This window comes from Ambystoma mexicanum, chromosome 10 (assembly GCF_040938575.1).
Source record: "Ambystoma mexicanum isolate Mex_15411 chromosome 10, UKY_AmexF1_1, whole genome shotgun sequence".
In the NCBI taxonomy this organism is placed as follows: domain Eukaryota; kingdom Metazoa; phylum Chordata; class Amphibia; order Caudata; family Ambystomatidae; genus Ambystoma; species Ambystoma mexicanum.
Genome location: NC_090932.1, coordinates 157184682 through 157209988, shown reverse-complemented (window position 1 = coordinate 157209988; position 25307 = coordinate 157184682). Strand labels below are relative to the sequence as shown.

The 25307-nt window shown below is 49.4% G+C and overlaps 1 protein-coding gene across 1 annotated transcript in view; it reads left to right on the top strand.

The window, feature by feature from the left end:
* Window positions 1–25307, top strand: part of LOC138491245 (disintegrin and metalloproteinase domain-containing protein 9-like) — a 2911326-nt gene that overhangs the window by 190789 nt on the left and 2695230 nt on the right. Inside the window, exon 3 of the mRNA XM_069617655.1 lies at window positions 8922–8983. Coding sequence (XP_069473756.1) covers window positions 8922–8983 — 62 coding nt within the window. The remainder of the gene's footprint in view (window positions 1–8921; window positions 8984–25307) is intronic.

Below are 25307 nucleotides of genomic sequence, written 5' to 3'. Positions count from 1 at the left end.
AACCTCTCCCGTCGGGGGATCCTGAACAGGGACCTTCTGGCGTTCCCCCGCCCAAGAAAAGAAGGATTCACCCTCCACCTCCTTTTCAGCCGTCGCGCACCGTCCAGCCCTCCTCCCCGTCCACCCGAGGGGATGATACGGGGACTGACACGGCAGCGACGGGTACGGACGACGAGGTATACGACGATGATCTACCGTCGTCACCTCCCACCAGGGCTTCTCCGCCCGACGAGATTGGTTTGTTCCACTCCATGATCGCCAGGGCATCCGAACTTTTCCAACTCTGCCCTGAGGAGAAGTAAAAGGAAGGATTCCTTTATCAACGGCGCGAGGCCAAGAGGAAGACGGTCCTCGCGGTGCCTCTACTGGACGACATTTGGGATGAGGGCCTCGCCCTCCTCAAGAACCCTTCCACTACGCCAGCTAGAAGAGACCGGTACGAGAAGAAGTACAGGGTCCCGGACGCGGCCCCCCTGTCCCTCCGGGCGCAGCCTACCCCGCACTCCGTCGTCTCCGCGGCGGCCAGGAAGAAAGCGGGGGGGGTGCGGCCTCCACATCGACTTCCCCACCGGACGGCGAGGGAAAGAAATTGGACACTATGGGACGCAGGGTCATCTTGTCTGCAGCGACGACGATTAAAGCGGCCAACGCCTTGGCTATCGTGGCCCGCTACGACAGGGAGCTATGGTACAAACTGGCTCCCCTGCTGGACTTCCTACCGGACGACAAGAGGGCGGATGCCCTGGAGATCCTACAGGAAGGTGAGCTGGCGTCGGACCACGCCATCACTATTGCGACGGACATCGCCGACACTGGGTTTCGCCAGTTGGGCAACGGCGTGTGCCTTAGGCGGTGTGGATGGCTCAAGGCTACGGACTTCCGTCAAGACGTACAGACCAGAGTCCTGGACATGCCGTTCGATGGGAACAACCTGTTTGGGAAAACAGTGGACGATTCCCTTCAGGCCATTAAAGCGGACACTGAGACGGCCCGGGCCCTTGGTGTTCTGCAGCAACGACGGACGCCCGTTCGGACCAGCGTAGGCAAGGGCGCCTCCAAAGGTTCCGGCGGCGGTTTCTCCACCTACCGTCAAGCAGCCCGCTCGTCGTCTCAGGAGGCCTACAGAGGACGAGGCAAGTCTGGCGGACCCCGCCGTCGTCGCCAAGGAGGTCAAGGCGGCAAAGCCTCGTCGAAACAGGATTGAACCGACCGTGGGGTCGGGCCCCCACCGATGCACCCCGGTGGGAGGCCAGCTGGCGAGCTTCGTCAGCGTGTGGGAGTCCATCTCCACCGACCGTTGGGTGCTGGACGCCTTAGCCCGGGGCCACGCGCTCGAGTTTCAAAGAAGGTGCCCGCGCGTCCCTCCCGTGGCCAGGAAAGAGCTTCACGTCCCTCAGCTTCTCCTGGAGGTAAGGGCGATGCTCAGGAAGGGCGCCATCGAACTCGTCCCAAAGAGGCTTCGGGGCTCCGGAGTTTACTCGAGATACTTCCTCGTGAAGAAGAAGACGGGAGGATGGCGCCCCATCCTAGACCTGCGACGTCTGAACAAATTCATCAAGACGCAGAAGTTCCGGATGGTCACCCTCCAGCACGTCCTGGGTCAGATGGAGGAAGGAGACTTCCTGTCGTCTTTGGATTTGGAGGATGCCTACTTCCATATTCCCATCCTAAAGGGGCACCGAAAATTCCTCAGGTTTGTGGTCCAAGGGCGTCACTACCAGTTCAAAGCCCTCCCCTTCGGACTACGGTCGGCACCCAGGGTATTCACCAAGTGCCTTGCACCGGTGGCGGCGCAGCTGCGCCGCGAGGAGATCCACGTCTACCCCTACCTGGACGACTGGCTCATCCGAGCCAAGACGAGGGAGCTCGCCGTGGAGCACACGGCAAGGACCGTCCAACTTCTCACGGACCTGGGATTCTCCGTGAACTACGCCAAGTCCCACCTGGTACCCGCGCAAAACGCACTGTTTCTGGGAGCGAAGCTCGACACAGTGTCCCTTCTGGCCTCCCCGTCGGAGGAAAGGACCAGGTCCATCCTGGGCAAGGTACAGCGGATGTTGGCTTCCGACGCGGCCAAGGTGAGGTCCATCAAGTCCCTCCTCGGAATGATGTCTTCTTGCATCTACCTCATTCCCATGTGCAGGCTCCGGATGCGCCCGTTGCAGGAGTTCCTGGACGCGCGCTGGATCCAAACGACGGGCGGCTTCGAGGAGAGGATCACACTCGACGAGAGTTTCCGCCGAGCGGTCCGGTGGTGGGGCACCCGCGCGCATCTGACGGCGGGCATGGACTTCCAGACCCCAGACCACCAGGAGACAGTGACCACGGATGCCTCCCTGGAAGGGTGGGGAGCGCACACCGAAAATCTGCACGCGAGAGGCCTTTGGCTCCCGACGGAGAAGTCCCTCCATATCAACGTCCTGGAGCTCCGTGCAGTGTTCTGGGCCCTCAGGTCCTTCCTTCCGTCCCTCAAGGGCAAGGTGGTGAGGATCTTCACCGACAACACCACCACCATGTTTTACATCAGGAAACAGGGCGGAACCAGGTCCCCGGCACTGTCCAAGGAGGCGCAGGACCTGTGGCATTGGGCCGTCGCCCAAAGGATGTTTCTGGTGCCGTTTCATCTGGCAGGGATAAAAAACACCATTGCCGACTCACTCAGCAGGGAGCTGCGCTCGTGCCACGAGTGGGAACTATGGCAGGATCTAGTGGATCGCCTCTTCCGACGGTGGGGCACACCCCAGATCGACCTGTTCGCGACGGCGACAAACTCTAAGTGCCGGAGGTTCGCCAGCAGGTTTCCCCAGGCGAGGAGCATGGGCGATGCTTTCTCATTCCCCTGGGAGGGCCTGTTCCTCTACGCGTTCCCTCCTTTGCCACTGCTAATCCGGCCCGTCAACCAGCTCAAGAGGTCACGGTGCAGGATGATCCTCGTCGTACCTGCGTGGCCGAGGCAGATATGGTTCCCGGACCTTCTGGACTTGTCAACGTCCCCGCCAATCAAGCTGCCGGTGGACGCGGATCTACTCTCCAGGGAAGGAGGCGCCATCCTCCACCACGACCCGAAATCGCTGAACTTGCAGGCCTGGCTCCTGCAGCGCTAGAGTTTGGAGGATACGACATACCGGCCGACTGCAGAGAGGTTCTTGCAAAGGCCAGGGCGTCCTCGACTCTTAAATGCTACGGACACAAATGGAAGAGGTTCTCTGTCTGGTGCCACGCACAGAGGATTAACCCTCTACGGATTACGGCTCCCCAGGTACTGCCGTACCTGCTGACGCTGGCCAAAGCTGGACTGGCACACGCGTCCATCAAGATTCATCTTGCTGCGATCTCCCGATACACCAGAACCACGGGGCGGACGTCCTTGTGGTCTCATCGTCTGGTGAAAGAGTTCATGAAGGGACTGTTCAGATCGTTCCCGCCGGTGAAGGCTCCGGCCCCGGCGTGGGAGCTCAACGTGGTGCTGACCAAGCTCATGGGACCTCCATTCGAGCCTCTGCACTCGGCCCCGTTGAAGTTTCTGTCGTGGAAAACAGCGTTTCTTGTGGCCATCACCTCCGCACGACGGGTGGGAGAGATCCAGGCCCTTTCCTGCAAGGCCCCGTACTTGATTTTTCACGACACGAGGGTAGTGCTCAGGACGCACCCCTCCTTCATGCCCAAGGTACCGTCGGACTTCCATCTCAACGAACCCTTGGTGTTGCCTGTGTTCTTCCCGTCGCCTTCGTCGCCGGCTGAGAGGACTTTGCACTCGCTGGATGTGGCTAGAGCGCTGAAGTTCTACGTGGACCGCACAAAGTGTTTTCGGAAGACGTCACAACTCTTTGTGAACTTTGGACTTGTCAATCAGGGGAAGGCTCTCTCGAAGGCTTCCATTTCCAGATGGCTCTCCGGCTGTATCATGTACTGTCATCGGTTGGCAAACCGACCGCTGCCTGGCCGTCCGAGAGCCCATTCCACCAGAGCGATCGCAGCTACCACGGCGTTCCTTTCTGGTGTGCCCCTGCTGGACATATGTAGGGCTGCTACGTGGAGGTCGACGCACACCTTCACGAAATTCTACTGCGTCGATCGGGATTCCAGGGAGGAGTCCAGGGTCGGCCAAGCAGTGCTGCGCAACCTGTTCGCCTGAGGTGAGCCTGGTGAGGAGGTAAGATGCTTAATGTTGAGTTTGATGTGATGCTTAATGTTGAGCCTTTGCCACCTCCCGTGGTTGTGCATGTGTGTACTGCTATGTATTCTTTATTCATGAGCATGTGAATCCATGCCAGACCCCATGCTGGAGAAGGAACAAGTTACTTACCTGTAACTGTTGTTCTCCAGCATGGGTCTGGCATGGATTCACATGCAAACCCTCCCGCCTACCCCTCGGCGGCTCTTCACTTGGTCATACTGCCACTTCACGTGCTTCCAAATCTGAAGATGGCTGCCAGAGGCGGTGCTTAGGTAGAGGGCAGTCATTGGCTGTGGTCAGCATGACGCAGAGATCAGTGATTGGTTAATACTACGAAAGACAGATCAGAAACGAAACTGATACTGTTTTTTTCTTTACCGAGGATTCCCAGCCTGACGACGGAGAATATTCATGAGCATGTGAATCCATGCCAGACCCATGCTGGAGAACAACAGTTACAGGTAAGTAACTTGTTCCATGTATTAATCATTGAATATATTTTTTTCTGTTATTAATTTCATTATTAATGTCGATGATGAATTGGAATTTTTCCTTTCCTACTGTAATGTTTTTGGATTTTCGTATACGTTTCTTGTAGTTTTGTAAAGGTTTAAATAAACCAAATACAAATAAAAAAAGTATACCCATACTAGGACGATTGGCTCCTATGCAGTCCTTGCCCACAGATGGTATTGATCAATCTCCAGTCTCTCCTCCAGCTCCTGTTACACCTTGGGCTGTCGGTGATCTGGCAGAAATCTTCCATGACGGTCTCTCAAGACCTGATTTTCATGGGTTTCCGTTGGAATACGGTCAGTACCAAGGTGGTAACGGCGGACAAGATTGCGGACCTATCAGCCACGTGTCAGCTCTTTCTCCAGTCTTCGCACATGACAGCTTGCTGGTTTCAGAAACTTTTGCGCCTCATGGCTTCTTGCGTGCTGGCTCTTCCTCTTGCACGTCTTAAGATGAGGCGTCCTCAGCTGGCTCTTCGGAGCTCTTGGTCTCATGCTTCATACCCGGATTCCAAGATAATCCCAGTTCCATCCTGCTTGATGGCGGATCTACAATGGTGGTCTTCGACCGACAATCTTTCACTTGGGGCCTCCTTCCAGGAGCCCTGCCCACCAGTGACGGTTACCACGGACTCTTCCCTTCTGGGGTGGGGCACGACGCTGTGCCACCTCAAAGTATTTGACCCTTGGACACTTCAGGACAGGCAGTTTCATATCAATTATCTGGAACACTTGGCTGTTTTTCTGGCACTCAAAACCTTTCAACCGTCCACCACGTACAAGGTAGTCTGTGTTCGCACAGACAATTCTGTGGCAATGTTTTACATCAACAAGCAAGGTGGCACCAAGTCACCTCTCCTTGTGTACCTAGCCATACAGATTTGGGAATGGGCCATCCACAAAGTTTGGCTCCTGGCTCTACACATTCTGTGTCACATCAATGTAACTGTAGACTCACTCAGCCGCCAGTCAGCAGCCAGTTACTAGTGGGAATTGAACACAGATGTTCTCCACCATTTTCTGCCAATGTGGCACTCCAGAAGTGGACCTCTTTGCGACTTCCACAAACAAGAAACTTCCTCTGTATGCATCCAGATACGGTCTCGGGGTGTCCTCCCTGGGAGACGCTCTCAAGATTCCATGGCACAACATGAAGGCTTATGCCTTTTCTCCACTGCCTCTGATTCGTCGGTCACTCTGCAAGCTCAGGAAAGCATCGAATTGCACTCTCCTCCTCATAGCTCCTTGGTGGCCAGCCAGATTCTGGTTTTCGGAACTTCAGCATCTGTTGATTCTTCCTCCGATCAAATTGCTGTTGATTCCCGACCTGCTTCACCAATGCAATCACCAGATGTGGCACCCCGCCCCACAATCGTTCAGCTTGGCGGCCTGGTGCCTGAATTCAGATCTTTAGCACAGTATAATTTGTCCAAGGACAATATGCGCATAATCCAAGCGGCCAGAAAACCTTCTGCGAGGCCTCAATATAGGAGCAAATGGCTCAGTTTTTGCCACTGGTGCTTAGCTAAACAACTTGACCCTAGACACACTACGGTTGACACTGTCCTATCATTGGTGTCTCACCTCGCGCTTCGGGCATTCATCTCAAATACCTTTCTTGGCAGGTCGCTTTTCTAATCGCAGTGACATCGGCGAGGCAAGTATGCGAGTTCCAATCTCTTTCTGTGGAACATCCGTCCCTCACGTTCCATAAGGATAAGGTTGTGCTACGCACTCATCCTTCTTTCCTGCCTAAAGTGGTTACCGATTTTCATTTGAACCAATCAATCTCCTTACCTGTCTTTTTTCCTGAACGGGCATCGAATGCCGAGAGAATCTTACACAACTTGGACGTCAGGCGAGCCCTGAAGTTTTACCTCGACAGAATAAGTGAACTCAGGGGATCCTCACAACTCCTTGTCACATTCGGAGACCCAAAAGGGAAACCGGCTTCCAAGGCAACTATATCCCGATGGATTGCCTGCTGCATTTCAGAAGCCTATAGCATCCAGGGCCTTCAACCTTCGAAAGGCATCCATGCTCATCTGGTATGTGGCAAAGCGGCTGCTGTTGCCTTCCACAAGTATGTTCCTTTGGAAACAATCGCCAAGGGGGCTACGTGGGCTTCCCCATCAGCTTTTTGTAAGCATTACTGCTTGGACTTGAGCACCAGGGCTGATGCCCTGTTTGGCCAGGCTTTTCTGAAGAACTTGTTCCTGTAAGGGTTTTTTTCCATCCACTCAAACTAACTGTGGTGCATGCTTGGGAATCTCCCACAAGTATGGAGGTAAGGGGACAGGATGTAGGAGTATAACAAAGTTACTCACCGTAGTGACTACCTTACTCCTAGTCCATAGTACCCTTTCTTCCATACGCCTGCCCGCCATCCCCTCTAAAAAGTATCCTCTATTATTGCTTAGATGGTCCCAGACCTGGCGATTGAAAAGGACTGAAGGGCGATGCGGGGGGCGGAGCTCGGGAGGGCGGGGTTATGGCCATGTGAGGTACCCCGCATACAAATAAAAGAAGGACAAACATTTTTATGCTTTTTACAAAAGTGCTCTAGTCCCGTCCCGAAGGGCAGAATGTCCCACAAGTATGGAGGAAAGGGGTCTATGGACTAGGAGTAAGGTAGCACTACAGTGAGTAACTTTTTTAATATCGCCTCAGAATTTCAAGGGCTCTGAGCGACTGTTGTTTTTTTCCCCCTATTCCCACCCTGCCTCGAGCGATTTAAACACTTTCCCGTGTATAGGTGTTTTTTAAATAAACAATACAATACAATACAATACAAACAATACAATAAAAGAGGAAAGCAAAGTCGCCGTTTCTAGCAAGGAGTCATTCTTTGATTTGGCTGCAATTTCTTCAACAATAAAACTTTCTTCACATGAGAATTCTGAACTAGAAACAATATCTTCCATATTGGGGCTAGTGGAAAGATTGGATCCAATGATGTTATTATAATTAGTCGAACTTTGGCCCAATGAGTCCCGCTTCAAATGTAGACATAGGTTTAATAAAGAACCATCATTATCAATCGTGAACGAATGCTGTGTGTTGTTAGTTTCAAGATTGATCGGAGATTCAGCTGGGTGAAATGAAGCCTGCTCGTTATTAACAGCGTAGGAAGAGGTGTAGCTGCTGTTAAAAATCCAGTGATTTTAGGTTGCTTAGTATTGACCTGATAGTCTCTTTTACCGTTTTTTTTTAATGCAGCGTGTCTTTGGAAGCTTCAGTACGCCTACCTGGACTCTGTGGTCGCTTACCCAGATTAGCTCTCCCACTACAGAGTCCATATCTACGCTGTCTGAATGATTTCATGTTAACAGCAAGGTGGACAAGTAATATTAAGCAAAGCCAGCTTACCGAGACTAGAAGGGCAGTTAATACTTGTAAGGCTTGCAGATAGTGGGGTAGCAATAGCAGGGAGGAATTAATCCTCCTACCCCCAAGCCGGCCCTAGAAAGCTGACTCGGCAGTAGAGGGAAAACCTTCCTGGTACTGCGCCCCTTCACACCAGAACACCGGAACACTCAGCACGCTCTGCGAGGAGTGTGCTATTTGTAGGGTAAGCCTGCCTCTTCCTGCCAATGCGTTAGTCAAGGTAAAAAAAAGACTGCAAAGTCAACAGTAAGTCTGTGTAGAAAGCAAGGTTCTGCTGAACACAGAACACTCAGCACACTTAATCTCCTTAAGTCTTTACCATATTGAACACAATTTGGGACAATTGGATGCTCTGTATGTTGCTACCAATCTTTATATTTTGTAGAAACTTAGTAATGTTCCTAATGTCATGCAGAGTGCCCAGTGGCCATTTTAAGACTGTGTAGATTGCGTACTAAGAGGAAGTTTATAATGCAAAACCACAGTTAAACCAGCAAGCGTAAACAAATGTGTTAAGTCATGGGACAACATCATGAGAAATGCCAAATGGAGACAAATGCCAACGTTTATTTTAAAAAAGAATATAAAATTGTATATAGTTTTACATGTACTAGAAATTAAAGCTATTTCATCATTTGGAGTTCATGCTGCTTACGAATTCAAAATCTTGATTCACAATGGCAAATGCATTTTATTGATACTGCATCTTTGGCCACAATGTGGAATGCTATGATTTCAGGTTTGTAGTCAGAGTGAATAACAATGGCATTATTTGTATACATTTGCAGTAGCAATTGTATTAAAATACATCTACTCTTTGTGTTGCTTTCTTCATGCTTCAGGATTCAATAATCTATAAGATTACAATAGGAGGGAAGACACATTTTGTTTACCTGGTGAGACAGTAAGTGAAAAATGTTATATCTGAATTTCATTGTACTGTTTCCAGCACCAGCATTTTGTAAGGACCTAATTTTGCATTCTGCAGAATCAAATAAAAAATGTATTTTCTGAAATATTAAGTGATTTTCATATTGTTTGATATGGGAACACATTATATTGTTTTATGGTAATTACATGTCAGTATTTGTTATTGGTTATGATGAAACATGAAGGAGGGCCCCAAACCTTTACACCAACAACTTGCTTACTGACGTATCTCTGAAATTGCATCATCAATGTAGAACTATCTTTAGTTTTTATGGTAGAGATCATGGTACCCTGGACCTGAGGCATGTCAGAGCCCTGGTATCTTTTATATGAATTAATAGGTTCTGTCAAAAATGCCTTGGAACGTTTTACAGCAAGTGGTACATTTGCCTAAAGGTCACTCAGTGCCATTGTGCATGATGTTCTGGTATGCATGAGTTAGCTTTCCTTGTGTGAGATAGATGCTGCTCCATAACCTCTAATAGTTTCTGTTGCACTAGGAATACCCTTTCTGAGAGTCTGAATGCCCTAGCATTCGCTTACAACTGTCCACTAGGTCCAGGTCCACAAGCTTTCGCTCTTCCTCTCACTATTCCTGGTTAGACCTGGTGAATAGCGGGGTCTTCAGGACGGCAAATGAACCTATCCCTTGTCTGCCTCTCTTGCTCCCCCTGACAATGGTCATGCTCCAATTATGCATAATACAACTCCTGTCTGTATACATTCCTTTAAAGGGAACCCACCGGAACTGCTTGGGCGGGGGCTCTCTTAGACGCCTTTAAGGCGTTCATCCTAGGAGAACCTATTAGCAATACTAGGCATAGTGGAACCAGAGGGATATCATTACATCCAAATCCGTCATTGGGTGACCCAGAGAGGGATTAAAACAGGCCACCAATAAAGATTGAAAGATCTCATATAGTTGGTATTAAGGGGAGACAACTCTCCCAGCTCTGTAAGCTATTAGAGGGCATACCACATAACAACATTACGACTTTAGCGGTAGCTAAAATCCGGTCCGGGTTCCCAGAATGGGGAATTACCGGGCCATTCCGAGTTCGGAGGGCCCGGTAATTCCTCCCTTCAGGAACCCGGACCCGAACCTTCCCCATTCCCACTTCAGCCACCATAGTGCTGAATGGGAATGGGAGAGGGAGCAAACAACGGGCCGATTATGAGTGGCCCGTTGTTTGTTCTCTCTTCCCCTTGCGGGACCCGCTCTGTACGTCTGGTAAAACCAGACATGCAGAGCGGGTTCCACGAGGGGACCTCGTAATCAGGCGGTACAGGGTTTGCCGGCACCTTTACCAGCGCCGTTAACTCCTTACAGCCTGACTTATAATGAGGCCCACAGAAATAATTTTGATCAGCTGGGGACAAGAACTGCGCATACCAATTTCCAAAGACCTATGGCGCTGAATTTTGGAAAGAGCACACAAAGCCTCCAAATGCACCACTATAAAAGAGGGTACTTTCAAATTTGCAATAGATTTGCAGTATGTCAAGAAATGGAGACAGGGGCCACATGTGGTAAAAATGCGAAGCTGGGCAAAGATATTGCGGAAGAGTAGTTGAAACAATCAGTCATTAGAGGTATCCAGCTGCCATTGAATCTGGAAGTAATAATATTAGGGGACAGAGATGAGGAAGGAACATATGAGATGTTAGGGGCGTCATTCATGTTAATTACACATTTATTGAACACAGCCAGATGAAACGTAGCACAGCTTTGGAAAGGTCTTAGGGCTCAATTTTAGCCCACTAGGGGATAAAGGATCTTGGAACTGGTGGCTATGGAAAAAAGGCTATCACTCTCTCACAAGGTGTTCCATTACTTAACCTGGTCTCAGTTTATAGAGTACGTGAAAAACAAAGAAGTTTATTTCTTAGAACTGTGCTACTGAAAAAACCCTCACTCACGCGTCTGAAAGGTACTATGGGAAAGGGTCAAAGAAAAGGAGTGTTAAATATCAGGAAGCTGGTACAACTGAGGTCATGGGAGTCGATAAGACGAGTCACAAACCTCAAAAGATCCTAGGATGAGTCAGAAACTGAACTTCATCTCAGAGACAATATGAGCATGGAAACAGGTGACTATATAGGTTGCCGCCCCATTTTTCCTCTTTGTATGAATTTGGTTCCCTTTGTTACATTGATGTCTAGACAAATTACAATAAGCATCATAAGAAAATATGAACAGGAAGATGTACCTTGGTATGTAGAGCATTGCAGGGCCCAGAAGTGGGCAGTTTCCACTGTTGGATGAGCAGCAGCCTGTCACAGAGATGGGTGGCTCAAGCAGCATCCTGTGTCAGCTTTAAAAACCACAAGGTCCAAGCAAAGCGTAGCGGGCCTGAAGCAGGCTGTTCCTGCTGTTAGATACTCGCTGCAGCACCCTGTCACAGAGGTGGGTGGCTTTAGCAGAAACCTGTTTCTGCTTGAAAAACCATGGGCTCCAAGCACAGCGGAGCAGAGCGGGCCAGAAGCGGACTGTACCTGCTGTATGAGCTGGGAGACCATGTGACCCTCCCTGACCTCTCTGAACTCCCAATGGTCGTGCTACTTGTCGGGAGTGGAGGCGTGTGGATATCTCTTAACAGAAGAGTTAGCATGAAATACAACTGAAGGCCGGGACAAATAATCATACGAGCAGGAGCACCACTTTTGAGAAATCATCTCAAGAGGTGAGTGCACAAAGTCCTTGAGGTAAGGGTTTCACAGAATCAGTCTTTTGAGCATACGTATCCCAGTCTGCCTGCCTCTCTGCTGCCTCTGGCCTGTTTCACCTACATGTTGCAAAATGGCGCATGGGGGGTCCTAAATATCCTACATGGTAGGATGGAGTAAAGGTGTTACGGGGCAGGGGACACTGCGTCTCGCCATCTGGTGTCCCACAACCACTCCCCGAAGACCCCTCACCCAGGTGATCCTCCTGCACTGGTCCACCCCCGGAACTGGATCCAAAAGCAATGGCTGTGTCCTGGCCACCTGGATGACAGATCCCCGGGGACTAGAGGGTGAGACACCTTCTGGTTTCTCACAGCGCTCGCCATACACCTGCTCTGCAATTATTAAATGGCGCTCCATCGTTTGTTATGTTTTGTGCAGTCACACTTGCATATCCTGCTCGCTTCCAAGCGTTGTTAGCTCTCTTCCCTCTAATTGCTGCTAGCAAGCCTTTTCTGTCACCTATAGCTAACGTAATTCCTGATATCATTCTCTCTAACTCATGAAGCCACTTTCCCGCACCGGAAGTTAAACTTGGTCATTTACATCTTAAATTGTCTGTCTCCATTTGCGTCAACGGTATATATTGTGGTTTCCTCCCCCTTTCTCTAATAATGGGAATTGTGAATATCCTGGTCCATAATCATACCTGCCCACACTCCTTGGTCCTCAATACAAGTGTGTCAGTCCGGAAATAAGGATGCCGGTCTCCCCGTACCAGCACGTTTTCCGGAACGCCACACTACAACTGTGGACGGGGGCCGTTGTGCCCGACAGGTCTGACCTGCTGGGCATAATGGCATCCGCCCGCGGAAGCGCTGGCACTGTTAGCAATGGTGCCAGTGCTTCTGAAAGACCACAAAATTAGGCTTACTACAACAAAATGGAAATAGCCAGTCACGAGGTCAAAGAACTATGTTTATTACAGTCATGACTGGGTCTCAGCACCCCATGATGCATGCGTACAGACAGCGTGGCGGGAGAGAGCCCTGAATCACCAAAGAGAGGCACATATATACATTCAGGAATAACTTACAATACACTTGTCCAGCCCCCTCATGTGATAGGGACCACAGGGTTCATGACCTTTCCACGTGGGTGGTATTACCAAAACAACATTCTTGCATTTTCTCTCGTCCTCCTACTGACAATTTACTGCCTGGGAGCAGGGCAAGGCAGTGGAAGGGGGCATATTGTGTTTTCTGGTACAAGGTAACATTTTCTGTATAGCTTATCTATGTTGCTCCTGGAGCCTAAGGTCAGTCTGCTCGAAAGCTTGGGAATAGAGTTCTTCTAAAGAAGCACGTTGCAGATGCACATTATTACAATTAATGGTTCAGTGAAGAAAACATGGTCGAGCCAGGCGGGCACCTAACTTATAGATTAGCTATGCTTCTGCCAGGACTTCAAGGTTCTACAGTGTAAGACAAACAACACGCTCAGCAGAATGTGCATTCCTGTCTCGTAAGTGTCAGAAAGTTCATGCCGCAGTCTTCTACCGCATTCAGAGCGAAAACGCAAGAATAAGCAGGGAACTGAACGTTACATCCAAGATGGCGAATAAAACAAAATGGCAATGTGACCATCATTATTGAAGCAATAGAATTGTAGTGTGATGCGAATGTGCTTAGGCCAATATGCATACTTTGCAGGACACTAAACTAAATATATTTTCACAAACCCTCCTTTTGGCCTAAGCCAAGAGCATCGTCCAAACATGGCATCCTCAGACGACCATGATGCAGTGTCATCATCAGAACACCCCGAATCATCACTATCATAAACACTGATGGCCATAAACTCTTTTATAGCAACGTCCTGCATGATCAGTGGATTAGTTACATGTACAGGCAAGTGTGGGCTTGGTTTTAATTGGACCAATGTACGTTCTCAAACATCCCCTATCATGGAACCCAGGACAGGTAAATATTGGACACAGCAGCAGCAAAATAGAACTATACTAAGGACTATGGCTAAAACAAAAAATATCTTCCAACCCCAAGTTCGTACTAAACTCCCGAACCATGTACTAAGATCCCAATCCACTCGGTGAATGTGTACTTCTGAACCCAAAATGTGTAGTCTCTTTATTTCTTGGAAAATGGTGGGGGTGGAGTCAGGTACGTAAACGCAACACGTGGACCCGACCATTTTGTATACACCACCACGCTCAGCCAGGATGACGTCCAACACCATCCTATTCTGAAGGGCCACTAGTCTAATGGACTTTTGTTCTAATGTCATATTGAATATTATATCAGTAGTCTCATTGATAGTTTTCTCCAAAATTCTAGCCAATTTCCTAATGTCTTGAGAGTTAGTGATCTGTCACTAGAACAGAACCATGGACTTGGCAATATCCCCCAATACCTGCAGGGGGTGTCACCTTCTATTTCCCTTCTAGGATGAGTTTTCAATATATTGGCGGTAGAAGTGATATATACCCCTGGTAAAAGTATTCCCAAATACCATGTACCCTTCCAGTCTTTAGGTAACCAAGCATAAGCTTCACTTCCACAAACGAAATAGATTTAACCCCGTATATATAGAGACCTATCTTCTTTCACCAAAACAGCTGCGTTCATGCATTTATCATACGAGCCGATAGGTCGGGAACCTTCTTTTCGCAAACAGAATGGGACAGAATCTGGGTCATGATTGATGGTGTATGATGGAGGAGCAACCTCCTTGTTCCCTATTGGAGTCATTTTGAAAAAGATCATTGATTGGTATGGTCTGAAATATTTGTCAGAATGCCTAACAGAGGCAATATTGAGTGTACTTTTGTTTGCAAATACCGAACATCCTAAGAGCAACCAAACCAATCGATCGAATTCATTAACGTTTGTACCATCGAAATTGCCAGTGGTGCTGTTGTTCCATCGTCCAAAGAACAGTGCCCTAATGCGGCACAACATGCAGTAGACAGAGGGAGAGGATCAATATACCAGCCTATCCCCTTCTCTCCATGCTGCGGCAGATGTGAACAAACCCAACAATTTGTTTTATTCAGGATAGCATGGGTTGCATTCATTATCATCATGAGGATGTTGTTATACCCCATTAGAGAAGACCAACCATACCTGAATTTCAGACTCAATTACATGAACTGGCTTAAATCTACCGATCAGTAAGATTCACAAATGCATACTTACCTTCCTGCTACACCTGCCTACCTCCTTCCCGCTTCCCATCTATTTGAACTAGATTTTGTATATAGAATGTACATAATATCCCTGTTGTCTCTTGCTGTATGATTTTGATGGATCCATCCTTGTTATCTATATCTGTAACCTCTGTACTTAAGCCTTGCATATCCTGTAACTGCTGCACCCTGATACCCGTGGTTCTGGAGCGCATTATAAATGATTAAACAAACAAACAAACAAACATGGTAACCCCCTCTATGACTGAGATAGCGTGGACGAAGAGTGTGTGTGTACACATGTAGGTGAGACGTAGTGGATGCACTACTAGATGGCAATAGAGTATCGAGTGGAAGTGCACTTTCCAAATACCATAGTACAGGTATCAATGTGACCATAATACAAGTTATCACCAGAATTATTATTATTTTTGTGCTCGGGGACCATGGCTCTTGGTATACAGGCCCATCAATCTGAAAATGTACCATGTCCTCATTTATACGAGCAGCCCCAAACGCGGGCATAGTCCTTCAGTGTCCGTTAAGAAGCCTCACTGATAGACTTTATAAGTTCATCCGTTGGTGGCACCTGACCACATGGCCAATCTTGCTTGTAGTCTTCTTTGCCTCTCCCTGCCCCTTATCCTGTCTGGAGGGGAATGACGAGGGAATGGCACAGCTTTGGTTTCTTGTGGGTGCAGTATTCCTACCACAATCCCCTCCACCTTAGAGACCCCCAGCAATTTGCTGGATTTTGAGGACTTGATTTTTTTAACCTGGTGAGAGTGAGATCCTTTTTCCCACTCTCTCATGTATTTTAATGTGTTTTTATACACTGTGTTTCTTTTTTGGTTATGAGTCTTAACACACTCCATAGGCATCATCTTTTACAATTGTGTCACACAGCACCTTCAGTGCAGTGGCACAGGGAAGCCTTTTAGATTTCCCAAGGTTTAAATACCTTCTCTGGGATACACTACTGTTTCCCAGACCAGTAAAGTGAAATTGACTTTACTTATCATTGTACTTGCTAGACCCAGCACACCCTATCCTACAATAGAGTGCTGGAGGGGTTACTTAGTGTCCCCTGTGTCTAAATGCTCATGTAACAATTTTTATGTTACCCTTTCCTCAATTGACTGGCTGGTGGCAGTGGATTCGTTTTGAACTACCAAGGTTTGCATTTACTGCCACCGTACGCGGACCCAGTAACGTTAACCGCGGGAGCCATCTTTTTCAAAATGGCGTCCAGCCATTCTTGTTAAAATGGTCCCCGGACTTCTTATTTCACCATGTCTTTGTGGAAAGGTCCTTCTAGAGTTTTTCTCTGCGCGCCAAACCAGGTTTGGTCTCTTTGTTCATTCGCCTTCGGCAGGCTTCAGGAGTGAAACCCACCTCTTGCTACGGAGTGTCTGGGTCAGGCAGGAAGTGAGGGAGGTGCCCGAAACTCCCTGTGCTTAGTCTCCTAGGATACCAAAACACACTCTGTGGTGATTGGCTGGCTGACTGACCGGCAAGGACAGCCACCTTGCTGGGTGATTGACAGCTAGGCTGGAATGAATGGGAGAGAACTGAATAAAATTGAACGCCTTCAAGCAAAAATCCTAGTCCACCACAAAAATCTCACTCAGCACACCTTATCAGCCTCCCACACTGAAACAGTGACTGAGAATAAAAACAAAAATCCCATTACACCATTCAAGTTCAGAGAAGTTTCGGAAATAGAGGTTATTGATATTGTTAACAAAATCAAACCCTCCAACTGTAAAGGCGACGCCTGCCCCGCTAAACTAGTTAAAGACTGCGTAGAAACACTGGCACCGTTTCTCAAAACTTTCATCAATGCATCCTTCAACGCCAACTCAGTCCCAACCAGCCTAAAAGAAGCCTGGGTGTGCCCTCTTCTCAAAAAACCTACCTATCCCAAAAACGGCTACAACTATAGACCTATCACGATTCTTCCCTTCTTGCTCAAGATTCTGGACAAGGTGGCCTACACACAAATCCAGCAATACTTGGAAGAACACTGCATTCTACGGAAAAGACAATCGGGTTTCCGCCCGGGACCGAATCGGCCCTACTAGACCTTAAGATACAACTCAATGGGCCTTATTACGACCCAGGCGGTAAGGGATTACTGGTACCGGTAAGGGCACTGGTGCCGGTAATCCCTTACCGCCCAATTACGAGGTCCCTTTGCGGGTCCCTACCATAACGGCTGGTTTCACCAGCCGTTAATGAAGGGACCTGCAAAGGGACCTTGGAGGTAATTACGGTACCGCAATTTGCGGTACCGTAATTACTCCCTTCCCCATTCCCATTGGGCCCTATGGGGCAAAAATGGGGATGGGCCAATGGTGAATGGGGAATTACCGGCCCTCCAAACTTGGAATGGGGCGGTAATTCCGTCAATTCACCATGGCGGATTCCGGCATCAACCATGGCGCTAATGGCGCTATTGGTTAATGCCTGGGTCGTAATGACCCCCAATGACATTATGGACAGAGGGAAACCAGCACTCCTCCTCCTGCTGGACCTCTCCACAGCCTTTGACCTCGTCAACCATGACATTCTAGGCAAGCAACTTAAAAACAAAGCTCACTTCTTGCCGGAAGCCATCTCCTGGGTCACATCCATCCTCCAGGGTCGACTTATGAAAGATTTTTCTGACTCAGCAAGTGCTACCCCCACCACAATCCACTGTGGCGTCCCACAAGGTTCTTGCACTGCCCCCACCCTATACAACATCTTCACCCTCCCACTGTTTAATGACATCAATCGGCGTCACATAGCCTAGACCAACTATGCTGACGATACACAAGTCCTGCTCCCCCTTACATGGATCTTCGAACAAGATGCCGCAGCACTAACCAAGATTTACACAGCCATCCAAACCTGGATGGCAGCCAACAGCCTCTGCTTAAATGGGGACAAAACAGAGATCCTACTAGTTGGCACCAAAGAAATGCTAAACAAACTCCTGCCGCAATACAAACAATTTAACTTTGATAAGTCCACCATCACAGTCTCCTCTGCAGTCAAAACTCTAGGAATATACCTTGACTCTACACTATCCATGACACGACAGGTCAATGCCATCGCCTCCTCCGCTGCGCTTACCACTAAGTTTATCAATGATGTCAAAACCTTCCTGTCCACAAAAAACTGCCTGGCCATAGCCAGAGCCACAGTAAGCACCAAATTAGACTACTGCAATGCCCTCTTCCTGGGCACGTCCACAAAAAACCTAACAAAAATGCAGGTCACACAAAACAATGCCCTGAGAGCAGCACTGAGTATCCCTAAAAGGGAGCACATCTCCCAAGCCAGAAAAGAGGCCCATTGGCTACGAATAAAAGAATGTATCCTCTTCAAATCCATGGCCATCACACACAGATGCCTCTCCGCCAATGCCCCGCCCTATCTCGCTGAAAGAATCGCCCTCAATACCTCCACCAGACCCACGAGGTCGCACTTGACTAACCAGACCTATGTACCCACATTCAAAAGAAGCAAAGCCGGAGGGTCCAGCTTCCAACACCTAGCACCAAATAATTGGAACGCACTACCAACCACACTTAGGAACAAACAATCATACCATTCTTTCCGCAGACTACTCAAAACCACTCTGTTCAACTAACCCTTTCCACCCTCCTGCTCCTCTACTGTATATGACAACTGTATGTACCTATGCCTTGCCCGTTGTAATCCATGCACCATGTATATTATGTATGTACCTATGCCATGCCCGTTGTAATCTATGCACCATGTATGTTATGTAACAAGTAAGACTACTTTCAGCACCACGATGCCCCCGGGCAGATGTGCGCTATACAAATCCAAATGAATAAATAAATAAATAAATAAATAAAAGGCGAGTCTCTTGGCTTGGAAGGCAGAGTCGACCGCTGGACGAAGGAACCAAAGAAGAGCTTGAAGAGGACGGCTGCTGCAACTCCTGGACCGTTGGTTTGCCAGGTGAAGCTCTGCAGCAGGTCCGAATCGTCAAGTTCGAATCGACAGAGAAGCCCCAGCAAGGACGACTTCTCCCTTTGAGTTGTTGGGACCAATCAACTCCCAAGTAAGCCACCTGAACACCTATCTTGGAGCTGGTTGAATTTCCTCAGAGTTGCTGCAGGAAACCGTAGAGCCAGGGAGAGGGACACCAGATTGTGTGCGTTACTTGTAAGCTGGCCTAAAGCTTTTGGAAGCTCCTCCGGACTCCCACGAAGCAGGACTGACCAAGCCTGTCCCCCCCTCAGTCGAGTGCGGGCTCTGCAGACGTGAGGAAAGTCCACCTTGACAGCCAGTAACAGCGCTTATTGCTTTTCGCTGTACCGCAAGGAGCTGAAACATGAAACAGCCACTGAAAGTAAAGTTTGCCAGTTGTCAACTTTGACGGTACCAGTACAGTGCAGTAGTCCCCCGACGTCCTCCCACTTGTCCCCACGACTGAGGCCCAGGAACAGTGAGATCTGCAGAGCTACACAGGAACAGAAGTCTTCAGCTGCATCTTTTCTTCTTTACCAAGGTACTCTAAAACCAGCCTAAGAGAACTTATCTCTTACTGTGGAAGTGCTTGTAACTTATGCAACTCACAAGTCTAATCAGCTTGTGACCCTACATTTGGTTCTTCTTTTTATCAAAGACTCCTAAGAACTTGTGCAAAGACTTTTCCATTTACTGACCTGAAGTGCTGCATCCTATACAAAGACTTTGGCCTATTGGCTTTGGCTTAGCCTATTGAATTGAATGACTCTTCTAAGTGCTATCTGAAAGTATTTGCCCTGCTTATGAAAATGTGTAACTTCTTCTGTTCTAGTAACCTTTGCCTTTTACTTACTTTTTAAGAGTATTCTGAATACCAACAGTAAGGTATTAATGTCTCAGCACCCTTGTTACTAAAGTCACCTGTGGGTGTAGGTTGTGTCTGTGGGCCATCCCAAAAGGGCCTTGTTTGATTGAGAAACTCAAGTGTACAGTATTGAAGTATATTTGTGTGTTACTATTCTATTGCTGCCTTCTGAAGGCGTTATGACTGACTGATAAATAATTTATTAATTGTTTATGCAAGAAACCTTGAGTGTAAGAGTTTATTTGAATACCTGTAACTGTGAATCTTTGTGTACCTCCGCTACAGCTCACATTTCCCCTCTTGAGATAAGCCTGGCTGCTCAGCACACTCCCAAACTGGGTAGTATAAGCTTATACCAAAGGTTGGGTTGCCTATACCTGTAGTCATAGTTGTTTGCAGTGTTCATCCAGTCACCATGACTGGATGACCCTGCTTTTATGCAGAAAGAGACCCATTCATACAGCCTAGCTGTCACTCACACAGTGGAGTGGTCTTCTTGGAGGGAGACCCTCCAGCCTATCAGGTTAGAGTGCGACCTGAGTTGCTGTGGCAACTCTGTCCGGGGGTTCTACTCCCCCTCCCAAACAACAGGCCGACCCCAGACTCAGTGGCGCCGAAAGGAGGGCTTCTTGGCAGAAGCCCGCCAAAAGGACGAACAAAGGATCCCCGATCTGGGTTAGGAAAATGGAGTAAGACTCGAGAAAGAAGTTTTATCAACGTTCTGGCAAATAAAACCTACCGTAGTAAAGTTAATAATAAAATAAACCGGCGGTATGTTAGAGGCTGTCAGTAAAAGTGGTAGCCTCGAACAATGGGAAAATCCCATAGAGAAATATTTGCAGTCGATTATAAAAGGTAATAACCACTGCCACCAACAAGAAACTTTGTAGAGGGGGACTTTAAGGTACCCTCTCGAAAATGCACATAGGGGAAAAACTATTAACCCCTTCCAGTACTTCCATATTAAGATGGGGTGTACTGGTTAAGTTCATAACAATTGACTAGTAAAGTCAATGGGGACTTTACATGCCCTGGGAGACAGTAGTCAGTCCCAGGGTATGGAGTCTATGTTTGGGCGTCGCTACGACACCCCTGTGTCACGGCACGAAGGGTGCTGTGGGACACATGTGCATAAAGATGGTTCCTATGGGTGAGAGAAAAGATCCCATAGGCATTAAACACAAAAATAGACTAGAACACACATAGCAAAAATGCCTAAGAGTGGGAAAAAAGTCTCACTCTTAGCAGGTAAAAAGAAATAAACCCTTCAAATCCAGCAAAGCTGCTGGGGACTCTATAGGTAAGGGAAATTAGCCATAAAATGAGAATTCTCCCTAACAGTTACCCTGTTCCGAGAAACTAGGCTGGCCTTCTGAACCTCTACCCACCAGGTCAGAATTCAGAAATTCGTCTTAACACACGGTTACATATGTCCCTTGTGTTATGATTAAAGATGTGTGGGGTGGGGCGCTAGAGAGCTCAGCCAAGATGGGCACGAGCCTGTGAGCTCCTGAGCATCTTGGCACTATCCGGTCATTATCCTGTTGTTCGCCGACGAGCCTGATCCCTGAGACCTGGTGCAGCGTTACAGGACCTTGGTGGGGCCAAGCCTGATTTGCATATGGTCTCTCCCCTTCTGTAATGGCTTGGCAGGCGAAGAACGATGGTGTGGAGGGTTGCCCCGAGCAATGCCAGTGGTTAAGATTCAGTCTAAACCTTCCACCCATCACCTCTTTGTTTTAGTTTTGTCACCCCGAGTGGGACGGGTATGCCCAGACGTTGGTCCCGTGCCTGCTGAGCCTAGTGACCCAAGCTACTTCTCACTGATGAGCCCCAACAAGGGTGAAACATGTTTGGGGATGCTTGTGGTCCCATGCAGAAGGGATGTGACCTAGCAGTTCGGGCTGGACTTCACCTTTTGGGGTGGGGCCAAGCCTGATTTGCATATGGTCTCGCCCCTTCTGTAATGGCTTGGCAGGCGAAGAACGATGGTCTGGAGGGTTGCCCCGAGCAATGCCAGTGCTTAAGATTCAGTCTAAACCTCCCAGCCATCACCTCTTTGTTTTTGCTTTGTCACCCCGAGTGGGACGGGTATGCCCAGACGTGGGTCCCGTGCCTGCTGAGCTTAGAGACCCAAGCTACTCCTCACTAATGAGCCCAACAAGGGTGAAACATGTTTGGGGATGCTTGTGGTCTCGTGCAGAAGGGATGTGACCTAGCAGTTCGGGCTGGACTTCACCTTTTGGGGTGGGGCCAAGCCTGATTTGCATATGATCTCTCCCCTTCTGTAATGGCTTGGCAGGCGAAGAACGATGGTCTGGAGGGTTGCCCCGAGCAATGCCAGTGGTTAAGATTCAGTCTAAACCTTCCAGCCATCACCTCTTTGTTTTTGCTTTGTCACCCCGAGTGGGACGGGTATGCCCAGACGTGGGTCCCGTGCCTGCTGAGCCTAGAGACCCAAGCTACTCCTCACTGATGAGCCCCAACAAGGGTGAAACGTGTTTGGGGATGCTTGTGGTCTCGTGCAGAAGGGATGTGACCTAGCAGTTCGGGCTGGACTTCCTCTTTTGGGGTGGGACCAAGCCTGATTTGCATTTGGTCTCTCCCCTTCTGTAATGGCTTGGCAGGCGAAGAACAATGATCTGGAGGGTTGCCCCGAGCAATTCCAGTGGTTAAGATTCAGTCTAAACCTTCCAGCCATCACCTCTTCGTTTTTGCTTTGTCACCCCGAGTGGGACGGGTATGCCCAGACGTGGGTCCCGTGCCTGCTGAGCCTAGAGACCCAAGCTACTCCTCACTGATGAGCCCCAACAAGGGTGAAACATGTTTGGGGATGCTTGTGGTCTCGTGCAGAAGGGATGTGACCTAGCAGTTCGGGCTGGACTTCCCCTTTTGGGGTGGGGCCAAGCCTGATTTGCATATGGTCTCTCCCCTTCTGTAATGGCTTGGCAGGCGAAGAACGATGGTCTGGAGGGTTGCCCCGAGGAATGCCAGTGGTTAAGATTCAGTGTAAACCTTCCAGCCATCACCTCTTTGTTTTTGCAGCGTTACAGGACACCATTGTCCACATTTGTGTGAAACCCGGAGTCTGGCGGTGCCTGACTCGGGAAGACACAGACTGCGTTGCATGGAACCCCTGGGTGCGGTGGCCCTGGCGCAGCAGTGGAAGAGTTGGCCCGGACAGAGCACCGCCCGCAGCACATCTCGGAATGAGTAGAACGCAGCTGAGGTGCACAGATTAACAGCCCAGAGGCGAGTGCACTGGGTCAGAGGCAAACCCCATCGTGCCGGCACACAAGAGTGCATCCGTCCCCCGGACAGGGCCGCCTTGAGGCGTCTTGGCCGTGACGGGTGATTGGAGGGGGCCGGGCTAACAAAGTCACGTTTGCTGGGCAGAACCGCCTGGCGACACTTTGACCATGATTGGTGGTCGGCGGTGGCCCAGTTGGATGACACTCAGGCCGTCCAGTAGCCTCCGAACTCGGTACTGCCTGGTGTAGAGGGAGAGCATGGACCACCAGCTCCACGTGAGAAGGAAAAGGCAGAGCTCCGGAATGCACGAGCAGGGGCGGGATTAAGGCCTGAACGCTGTGGGTGCCCAACCGCCCAGCGGGAGGGAAGCCCCAACCCAGCTGGATACACTGGGAACGGACACAGATAGGAATTGAAAAATGCTCCAGAAAGGACGAGGGTGGAGCCCTACTGGGGACTGTCGATCGGGACATTGCCGATACCGCATTGGGAGAGAAACAATACGCTGCCTGAGAGCGCCACCACAGAGGAAGAAGCTATGGGAGGGGTGCCACTGCTCCTTCCCTCCGCCAAGCTGAACACCTGAATGGCAATAAAATAGGGGAGCACTCCGGAAGGGATGAGAAGGAGGCAATAACCACAGTGAAATTGAGGCAACGCGCGGTCTGCATTTGGTTGCCTCAGGGGAATTCTCGCCCCACAGTGACACGCACGACCCCCTATGGTCAACGCGGGGCAACAGGCGAATGTGAGAGGGTGGAAAAGTCAAAGTACACAAAGACTGCTCCAGACACACGTGGGCACTAATGCGGCGCACATCCTGAGACTGGAGACCCTGTGGGTGGGCGAGTGCTACGGTAAACACATCCACACATCCCCCCCTCCTCCGATCAGCTGCGGGGCACCCAGCACATAGGGGACGACGACTGGATCACAGCGCATGAAGGATTAATCCGGATGACAGCTAGCAACCAGAGAGGCTGCCACTAGGGAAGTGTGAGGCCGCAACAGTCCAGGTAGAGGAAGGACAGAGGCAGACACTGGACGTGGGTCGTGCCCCTCACGCTCTGCAGGACTGGGGCAGCATTGAGATGTCCAAATCAGGCAAAGGAGTTAAACAGCAGTCTATACTGCATTTTGACACACACTCCCAGGCTAGAAATGACAAACTGATGGATTGCTCCCAGGACGGCACCCCCAAATCGCCCTTCAAGACTCCACAGGGTGTTCCAAGATAATAAGGACATTTCTAGCCAGTTACAAAACAGCATACAGTCCCTGGACGGGAAGACGGACATGCTCACTTGTAAGGTTGACCACATGGAGGTCCACCTTGACGAGCATCGGGAGAGGCTTGATGAAGAGGAGGGGTGACTGTCCACTGTGGAGGACGAATCTACGTCTATTGCCAGAGACATGACACTAGTTAAAAGGGCCATGAAGGAACTGGCTGATAAACAAGAGGATTTGGAGTAAAGACCCAGGAGAAACAATCTGACAATAGTGGGGGTACCAAAATAAGTGGAACAGAGAAATATGGAACCTCTGGTGGAAGAGATGCTACGCGAAGCATTGGGAACCGAGGAATTTTCAGCTGTATTTATAGTGGAAAGGGCACGCCAAATACCGAGCGGGAGGAGACCAATCCTGGGGGCCCCACCACGTCCGATTATAGCACAGTTGTTAAACTATCAGGACAGAGATCTTGCTCTCTGTAAGGCCAGGGAGAAGGGAACTGTGACCTATAAAGGGTACACCATCAGAATCTTCCCAGCCTTTTTGGATAAAGTACAAGCCTCTAGGAAAACATATATAGAGGTCAAGAAACAACTGCGAGAGAGGTGCATCCGTTATGCCATGCTGTTCCTGGACAAGCTGCGAATAGAACATGAGGGACAAGCTATTTTTTTCACACCCCGAAGGACGCTGCTGCCTTTCTTGAACTACAGCCAAAGAATCCTAGACAACGCCGGAACAATGGATGAAGCGGCAGCCAGTGCACCAAATTCTTATCTACTGAATGTTATAGGTGACAATGTGGGCAATTGGATCCGGGGCAGAGGGGCCACACATGTTTAAAGAACCAAGGTGTGACGGAGGGCTGGGTACCAGGCCACCTAGCCATGCGGAAGCTAATGTTTGAAACACGGGACAGGGGAGGGATGATGCTTATAAGGTGGGGGAGATCAGTGGGGTGAGGGGTAGGGGAACGGGCTAAGAATACTGACAAATTGGGGTTGTCGGTGGGGGAGGGGGGCAGGAGGGGAGAAGGGGAAGGGGTGGTTACGACTTTTGTGGTACGGCTGAATCATTGGGCAA